Source organism: Phalacrocorax carbo, chromosome 4 (genome assembly GCF_963921805.1).
Source record: "Phalacrocorax carbo chromosome 4, bPhaCar2.1, whole genome shotgun sequence".
Taxonomy (NCBI): domain Eukaryota; kingdom Metazoa; phylum Chordata; class Aves; order Suliformes; family Phalacrocoracidae; genus Phalacrocorax; species Phalacrocorax carbo.
This window is the reverse complement of record NC_087516.1, coordinates 37,347,993-37,357,737: the sequence shown is the minus strand read 5'-3', so window position 1 is coordinate 37,357,737 and position 9,745 is coordinate 37,347,993. Positions and strand designations below refer to the sequence as shown.

The 9,745-nt window shown below is 40.0% G+C and overlaps 1 protein-coding gene across 11 annotated transcripts in view; it reads left to right on the top strand.

Annotated features, from left to right (window-relative positions):
* TENM3 (teneurin transmembrane protein 3) overlaps nt 1-9,745 on the top strand; it is a 416,596-nt gene that overhangs the window by 387,292 nt on the left and 19,559 nt on the right. For all 11 annotated transcript variants that reach the window (XM_064449664.1, XM_064449667.1, XM_064449668.1 and 8 more), the window contains one exon: nt 9,234-9,409. In XM_064449664.1, the coding sequence (XP_064305734.1) occupies nt 9,234-9,409 (176 nt within the window). The remainder of the gene's footprint in view (nt 1-9,233; nt 9,410-9,745) is intronic.

The following is a 9,745-nucleotide window of genomic DNA, read 5'->3' as shown; positions in this document are numbered from 1 at the left end:
GAAAGATTTCATTTTGATAAAAGCAAGTATTGAATTTTGATCAGATGAAAATTAGCCCCCAACAGTAGTGTCAATTCACTTGCACTTTTAACTGTGTAGGAAGACGTTCACAATTCAGTTGTCATAATTAATATTTCTGTACCGTTTCTTGTAACGTTTGTGGGGTTTGCTTTTCCTATAACATTTGTGTTTCTATTTGTGTTCATTTTTCTATCACATTTATGTTTCAGTAATATGAATATCTCAAAACACCTTGTCTTCATTTTTCTTGCCATTTTGGGGCTTTCATTCAAATTTGATTCTGTTTCCTTACAAATACCAGAACTTTGTACAAAATCGTAATCTGGATTTTTTTTATCACCTCTAAGCTGCATTCTCTGAATGTCCTTGGGATCATAGGGCTTTTTGGATATTTTTATCCTTTTACCATCAACAACCTTCTATACCTTCTGCTTTTACTGCTGCTGCTTCTTGCTTCATCAGTCTAAACCATAATGGCTATAAAGTAGTTAACCATACTCATTAAAACAGTTTTGTTCAGCCAATTTTCATATTCTTGCATTGACTTTTGTGGCATCACATGAGTCCTTGATTGCAAACCATGACTTAAAAGTGCAGTGTCTTTAATCTTCCCATATTATATTTATTCAAGCAGCAAAAGACACGTTCTCTTCATTCTTAACTGTCTCTGAACTGTCTTTTGGGGAATATTTTTGAGATATCCAGTCCTTTCATAAGTGCCTCTTTATCCACACTGCCTGTCTAAATCCAGCATACAATACGTATATTTCTCTCTTAAAGCACATTTCAGGGACTAGCTCGTTCTCTCTTAGTCAAGATTTGGTGCTTCTCCTCCTCTCAACATTGCACAAATTGAAACTCTAGGAAGCATAACCCTCTCTCACCGTTTCCTGTAGACCTGTGGAGGCAAGTCTGGCCAAAAGGCAATTAAAACACCTCCCTCTATTCAAACAAGATAACTATTCCCCCTACCCAAAGAGAACTAGTAGAGGAAAATATCAAGCTGACATGTTCAATTTGTGCATGGCCACAAGCTGAAGAATGGCAGGGTTTTTTAAACCTTCCCTGAGATGCAGCAATACTACACAAATGCGTAGCCATGCTTCATGCAATATGCAATTTCTGAGAGGAGCTTAGTGACAGTTGTGCTTGCTGACCATACTTACCATGTTTCTTCTTCAGATAAATCGTTAAATACATTTTTCAAATTTCTAACTTTAACTTCCTTTTACTAAGAACAGAGGTTGTGATCCCACAATTTTTGTACACTGGAACTGTAACTCGACTTTACAGTAATTTTTATCACTATAATACAACATGCTGTTATATACTTTAGTCTTGTAAGGAGTTTCAGCCTCATCCTGCTTAATAACAAAGCAGCCATGTTAAAAATAATCCATTAATAGATACCATTAGATATCAGTGTGAAATTTTTTAGAGAACTGTGGTGTGTCCCCTAATTGCTCTGAGATCAGTAGTATATCTCATCTAATAGACATTTACCCATTTCTTCATACTTGAATGTTAACTGTTCCTTGTCCTTAGAACTAGGCTAAGTAATAAAAGCAGAACTGAGAAACTATTGGATAGGTAATAATATGAAAACAGCAACACTGAAGGCAGGTACCAACATTATTACATCTTACATGTATGGGAAAGGAAGAAGTGCTTTGATTTCTGTCAAGAAAATCAGCGTATCATGTCTCTGTGATTTTGGAAAGCACTTAGAAGTAAGAAGAGTTCCACAAAAAAATAGTATTATTCCTATTAATGACATAATTGTCCTGCATTGTCAATCCAGTCAGCTCTGATCGGGTTCCCAGAAGTATCAGTTTCACTTCTGGCTTTATCAAGGTCTTAATAATACCATTTGTTGAGTTATTGACATGTTAATATTCTTGTCCCATGTTAATCTTCTTTGTCAAACAGAAGTCAGGGAGGCTATAGCCAAGCTAGCTTGCACTCCTTTACACTCACTTCAAGGGGGACTGGTTGTGGTAAGGGTGGAAGGGCAGCTCTGGACTGCATGCTAAAAGGCAGCTCCCTGGTTTCAGTCATGCTATATTCAAACACGCAGTCCTTACTTTCAAGCCTCATCAAGAGCTTTCGATGCATCTTCCTTGATGTCCCCACTGAGGCCAGAGTGATCAGCTCTTTAGGGAGCCTACAAGGCATGTGCAGTTGAAAGTCCTCCCTAATTCCCTCCAAAGAGGGGAGAGTCTGTCACTTCTGAAGCCTGCATTGGTTGGGTGTGACTCGTGCTCTGAAGGAATAATGATGTCATTCTAAATTAACCATAGAACCTGAATCTAGCAATATTTGTTTACCATATTGGTATTCGGCTGTCCTAAAAGAAAAAAAAATACACGCATGTAATTTTGCTTTCCTTTTGCTAAATTAGCTTTTCAAACATAATGAAATTTATTCAGTTCATTATGTCCACTTTTTGTGACCCCGTAAAAGCACCCTCATAGAGTTTTTACCTTTCGAAATGAAAAAAAAAAAAACCAAAGAAGAATTAAGGGGGGGAAAGCAACATTACAGCTTATTCTGTGAAAAAAATGTCTGGCCAACCAGACCAGCCTTACATCCTTTTTTCACTAAAGGCATACGCATTCAGCTCTGACAGTGTAAGCAGACCTTACAGCAAGGGACAATCTGTCATACAAAGTATATATACACCAACATTTCTGTTATTTGAAAGGCCATACTCTGGTATTTATATTGACAAGGCACACAGTTTATTTGTACAGTAATAGATGAGCTAAGGAGGGGTGGGGGGGGTGACACAGAAACAAGCCAGCAGCCTCAGGGAGCCCTGAGATTAAAGACACCGCGCGGGAAGCTGCTGCGGGGCAGGAGCTGGCTCTGCACACCCTGACAAAACCCAGAGCCCGGCCCCTGCGGACCCCACGGGGCTCAGGGGCAGTGAACTCCCAATAGAGGGAAGTTGAAAAGCAGGGGATGAGTGCTGAGGTCTTGTAGATAAAAGCCTGGCTACTGTAATTTAGTCTCATCTTCGTAAGGACAAGCCCCCTTCAATTGGGCTGGAATTGGCTGCACTCAGTTCAAAAGGGTATGCGCTGCTGAGGAGCACCCCCAGCCCTGGGAAGCTGCTCCATCCCCAGTTAATGGCTGCCATTTCAGCCACACCGCTTCCATTCCACTGCTCCCCATGCACCCCTTTCCCCTTGCACAAACACCAGAGTTGTTCCTCCAGCTTTTCAGAAAGCACCATCATCATTAATGCTATTTATTTGTGCAGGTTCTTGTGCATGTAAGGTGTGTGTCAGACATACAAGTTATGAAAGAATTCTTGGTTTTGTGAATCCTTACGAGAATATACACAGCAGGTGCTTATTGCAGCAAACAGCACAGTGTGGGAGGATTGCAACACCGTACAGCAATGAGTGAAAAGTTTGGCAGTCTTCTAGCAAAACATAAAGCAGCAGCCCCAGCTTTTGTATTGCTTCTTTCACTGCAAAGCACCGCTCCCCCCAGATACCTGTCTCTGGGAGTCATTATGGATTAGGCCGTGAAGGTGGTCAGTCTTACTGCAGCGTGGTAAGAACTCTGAACTCGTGCTTGTTTGCCTGGTTGTGCAATGAAGTGGGAAATGAGGATCAAAAACCCCTCCGTATGGAAGTAAGCGAGCTATTGTGAGCGAAGGTGTTGTTGGTCAATTCATTTCTTTGAGCTCCCTTTCCAAAAGACACATTTCCCGCAGTGATTTTCGGTTAGAGTGTGCCTGTTGTTTTGCAGATGAGTTATGGCTGTCAAGAATGGCCTATTTAGGTGAATTGTTCACATGTCTGGTGTGCTGAATGTCAGTTTACAAAAAAAGACCAAAAACTATCTTTTTAACATTACCACAAAATAGACACACACAAGAAAAAGCCTAAAAAGCTGCAGTTACAACAGGAGAAGGTGAAAAGATAAATTGTCAATCACTTTCCAGCTGAGGAAATTTCTTCATTAAACCTGGGCTGGAAAATTCATCCTGACCACGTTGCTAAGATAAAAGACCATTACCTGAATTATTTAACCAGCTGTGCAAACAGTTGCATAAGACTTTCCCAGATGAAAATGGGATAAAGACCCTTTCTCCATGGAAGGCAGCCATCAGATAAAGGGACAGGAATAGCAGACCAGCTGCTCAAATTTAAGCTTGAGTTGTCTGACACTTGGTTGAGCAGAACAGAGAAATTAAGCGGATACTAATACTTTCAATGCCCTTCTAGCCTCTATGGGTTTGTGAGTTTGCATTTTCTGCCCAAATTCCATTCAAAAACCAAGTACGGAGATAAATTCCTGTCCAGAACTGGTCTTTGGGCTGCATTTTACTTTAGCTCCTTCCTAGAATTGCTCCTGGACCTATTTTCTGTAATTCCTGTTCATCCACAGTTTTCTCAGAGCTAGGCACAGCAAAAAGGAAAGGGAAAAGGGAAAGAGAAAAGGAGAGGCAGAAAAGGAGAGTTCATTCTTAACAGGGACATTCAGTCATTCTTCAGACAAATAAAATGCAAAAATGCATATCAGAATGGGGAAGGCAACTCAGAAATGGATTAAAGGGGGCGAGGGGGAAGAATTTTCATTGTGCTGAAGTTAAGAGTCTTTTGCTCTCTTTCAACAACCCACATGGTAGTTAAAGATGGTCAGAACGAGATCTCCCAGTCAGTTGCTGTGCCCTATTTTAAACCAGTGGAGGACAGGAGAGCTCCATGCAGGTGATGAAATTATAATAAAAGTGATGGTACATAAACTGTGGTTTTGTTTGCTTTTGATCAGCAAGGTAACTATTCTGTTACTGGTTCAGCAATGCAGTGATACCCTCTCACGGTGACTTAAGGTGGCTTCTCTTTACTGTAGTTTTCCAACTGTGAATTCACTATTTGGGAGGGACTAAACTTGCAGTGTGCTATGGGAGGCTGAATACCAGTGAAAGACTGTACTTGCAAACTGACACTCTTTAATGTTAAAGACAAGGGTCCTGTATGTAAATGTGAACTTAATGGTCCTACCAAGCTGAAGGAGACATTTCATTGCCAGGTTAGGACAGATTTTTCATTATGTGTCAACATAGTGAGAACACACCTAACACAATAGCATGCTGCACTTCTCAAAGTCAACTTTGAACCTGCCAAGAAGCAGCACCTTGGTATGTAAGGCTTTCCCTGAATAGTTAGAAACAAATAGGGTAATGTTCCATACATTTTTTAGCCACTCTTGATAATTCGAGATGCATAGAGGAAATGCCTGGTGTGTGTTGAGTGAGAATGTAACAGTACTTTTCGTTTTACTGTCAAAATTATACATACATATTGGAAAATGCATTCATGCCTCATTTCTCTATTACAGTATCCCAACTAATAGTATCATCTGTAACCAGTCTTTAAAGAAATAAATAACACACATTTGCACTGTATGTCTTGTTATCTGAAACGTGCAGGAACCGGCGTGCCTTGCTCTTCAACCTGACGTGTTTACAATAGCAAAAAAAAAAATAAATTACAGAATTTATTTTATTAAGGGAATGTGCTGTATAGAGGTCTGTGGAAAAACAGTATCAGTCATAACTTAGCAATTGGCTGTAGCAGCAAACTTTACTATACACTTCATTTCTACAGCTCCCTAGTTTATGTTGAAATAAGTTCCAATATAAAACATTAATAACACTTTGCAAGTTGGTGCCGAGCTGAGCGTACTCCAAAGATACAATGTACGTGAGAAACAAGTCAGAAATAAAGTAGGGCATTTCCATCTGCGACAAGGCTTACCAGGAAGTTACCACTGCAAAGTGGGGTGTCCTACATAGACTAGAACAGAAAATGGTCTGGGAAGGAATGTAATTAAAACTAAAGGAGATGAACAATGGAAGAGAGACTTCCAGCAGGTGAAGAGCAAAAGGTCAAGAATCTGGGCAGCCGATAACCATTATCTCTGAGAAATTCTCACTGCAGAAGGGGAAGGCTACCTGGCAGTGGCAGATCATCCTAAAGAAGAAAAAGAATTTGATCTAAGGGGAACTTCAGCCAGCAGTGGTGGCAGCTTCCCCTGCTGCTGTCTTGACCAAGACTTCCTGCTATTGACCAAATACGAAGATCGCTACATGAATGCGAATGGAGATGAGTTGATGGGATTAATGCACGAGGTCACACCCAGTGAGCAAATTTCCGTTTTAGATTCTTGAAAAGTTTATGTGCAGCCCACTCCCGAGGAATTGAATAGGTTGGTTGAATGGCTTTGCTGTGGAGCCTGACATAGGAGAAAGATCAGAGGGCTCCGTGGTAACACGTGTGCCTGAGCTTGTGTTTGTTTGAAAAGATCAAAGAGGCTGTGAAGTGCCAAATATAGGTGCTCGCCCTCTAGACTTCAGATCTCACTCCTTTTAGGGCAATTTCAATATTAGAACACTAGGCAGATAAAAGAAATCTCTCAGTCTAAAACTGACAATCTTGGGTGAATAAAGTCACCTTGGCAGCAGAATGCAAGGATATTTGGATATAATAAGAAAAATGGCAGAGGAATGCCCAGAGGTATGAGTGATGTTGCTATGCTGAGCATTGATAAGGCTTTCACTGTGGACAAAGAGATATCAAGTATAAAGTAAGCTTAGTATTCGATGTGCCGTGAACAAAGCAAAGGACACACATTACAATCCATCATAAAATGGAATATGTAGTAAATTGTAGAAAGACCGATTTCCCTTCTTTCTTTTTGTTCCTGGCTATAAAAGTACAAGAAATCGTATTCTTACCTTTCACATCTCAGTCACATTTTCTTCTTGCACTAGGATGACTGAACCAAGCAATCAGGGCTTTTAATGTTATTTCAGCTTTAAAGCCATGTTTTTAAGAACATGAATGTGTAGCATGATTTTTTGCTGATCTTTGAACTCTCCTCCACTGTAATAATATTAGCTGCTTATCTCAGGCTCATGGTGTGCTTTCATGTATTTGTGAAAGAAGAGACCAGTTCAGGAACTATAGGCATGGAGTCAAAAAATAATAATGTGGAAGCAAGGATGCATAAAACAAGAATAGCAAATGTTCAGCTCTTCATACTGCAGTGAAGCCACACAGTGTACTGAGCACTACCGATGCGTAGTGTTTTCCAGCTCAAGTGGTATACTCAGAAATATGATAATTAGTTTTTCACAAATATTGTGATTCAAAGGGTGAAAAGTTCTTATGGGGAAATCTTACCTTCTCTGGCAAGAGAGTTACCTTCTCTGGCAAGAGTTTTCTTCAAACAAAAGATTGTTTGAAATAAACACCAGTACTTGACTACTGGAATCAAAGGACACAAGTAATTCCCAACAAAATAATTTGATACCATTTTCAAACATACAGCGGAAAATAGAGAAAGACACTAATTGGACCATACACGTTCCCCTGGAGTTGAAAAGGGAGGTTGTGCATGAAAAGAAAATAAGTTTATGGAACAGAGGAATGAGGAGGATCATGAATAGGCTAGCAGACACATTCATGCACAAGCAACGTTTGTTTTGGTTTCCCGTGTAAATGCAGTATCTTGGCTTGCCAAGTCCAGTATGTGGAAAAGAGCCAAAATTACGGCTAGAAACACACTGGAAGAAACCCCATTATCTTGAAATATACTTAACTTTAAGAAATAAGTTTCCCCACTTGATTTCCCTGGCTTGCAGTATGGTATCTGATTTTTAATCTTTCTTTTCTTTTTCCTGTTGCTAAGTGAAATTCTCATATAAACAAAGGAAATCAACTGTGTTAAAAGGATGGAAATGACTGTATGCAAAAAGCTGTCAAATCTACAGAGTAAGCAAACTGGAAAAAAAACATTTCTTAACCTAATCCTTTCAGTTACAGCAATGCTGTGCAGTACTCGCGCTGTGCAGAGGAAGTCAGTGTGTTGTGGGTTAAAACTGTTTGGTATTAATTCTCTCAATTTTCTGTAGCCTCAGTGATATGCTTGGGGCTTTTTTGTGGTTTGTTTGTTTGTTTGTTTTTTGCGTTTCTTTCCCAGAAGGAGAAATTTTGATGATAATTGTAAGCATGAAGTGTCTAGCTCACTGTGTGGACCTGCAGGGTCAAGTTCTAGTTACTTTAAGAGACTAAAGCTTCCTTCAGCTTCCCGCTACATGGTCACGGGAGAGGGATGGAAAACTCCTGAGAGCAAACATGTCATAGGTGGGCTGAATCATCCTTTGGATGCGTGTTTCTCTCCATTGCAGGTACAGGCAGGCTACACTTCTAACCGAGGAGCCTCAGCTGAACATCTGGGCTGGTGAATCCAGGCTCTAGTACTGGAAGAGCTATCTTAATGGCAGTTTTATGACCTGAAGCTCACATAATGCTTTAGCTCTCTATCCTGTGGCCACAATGTGTTTGGATACACACATGGGTCTCAGGTCTTGTACCAATGGCATTAATAGCTGGAGTATACCTAACACACAGCATAGGAAAATACATGGTTTAAAAGTCATAGGTCTACTTCGATTACAGAAATTATATCTACCTATTGATATTAAATGGATATATAGCCCTTGGCTTAATGAAATGTCAGTGGAGCCAGGGAGGGAAAAAAAAAGGCATCTCCTGCATGGCTTATGCCACAGTTCTCAAACTATGTTCCACAGACAGTTAACGAGTTATATATGCTAGCTGTTCTGGTCTCCAGCTACAAACAGCTTAAGTAGATTAAATGTTACCCCAGATTCTTTCTCTTAATAATACAAGGGATGTTAAGCACTCAGGAACAGGAGGGCAGGTGGTCTGCATAACCATTGAATAGGAAGGGCCCAAGAGACACTCTTATTGAGATATCCTTTTATGAAAAATTTTGAGGATTCCTACAATAACAGCAAAATCTATTCCAATAATAGGGAGTGAGTACAGAGTGCTACAGAATTTAGCACCGATAAATATGCTCCCTTTGAAATGGTGAATTAGATGTGCAGCAGGATCTGGTCACACTTCAAAGAATAATATGCAGAGCTGAAGATCCATCTGTTTGCTCTTGCTATCACCATTGAGGCTCCTGTATGTTAAGCAGTCTTTTGACTACTTCAAAGCACGTTTGAAGTCTTTGCTGTGCCAACCCCATGCACAAAAAGCAAACGTGCCTTAACAAAATGAGTAGCTGGTATTTTTATTCATTTTACTTGTAAATGAAAACAATTTGTTCCTGCTGTTTATCATTTCTGGACTCTTTTTCTTGGCTTTTTTTTTTAGCTATGATAGCGAGGGCCGTCTAACAAATGTTACGTTCCCAACTGGAGTTGTCACCAACCTTCACGGGGAAATGGAAAGGGCCATTACAGTGGACATTGAGTCATCCAGCAGAGAGGAAGATGTCAGCATCACTTCCAACTTATCGTCAATTGATTCTTTCTATACCATGGTTCAAGGTACTGTAAACAGAAGATTTCTCAGCAGATACTGACCTGAAAACTGTTTTCTTATGGTACAAGCAGCTCCAATCGGATGCATTAGAAGGAAACTTTAGAGGCATAGTGTTTGGAAGAAGGGGTGATACATACATGGTTTTATACATATATAGAGAGAACTATTCGGAAAGGAGTTGAAATGAAAGAATTAAATATGTTTTCTAACCAGATAGCTTTTGCAAACAGCTATGGGAAGTAGTCAAAATACCTGCTTTGCATTAAGAGGGAATCTTGGGAAGGAGAGAGAAATGGATTGAAAGGGAAATAGCTGCAGAAATAGCATGAAGTAAGATTTTT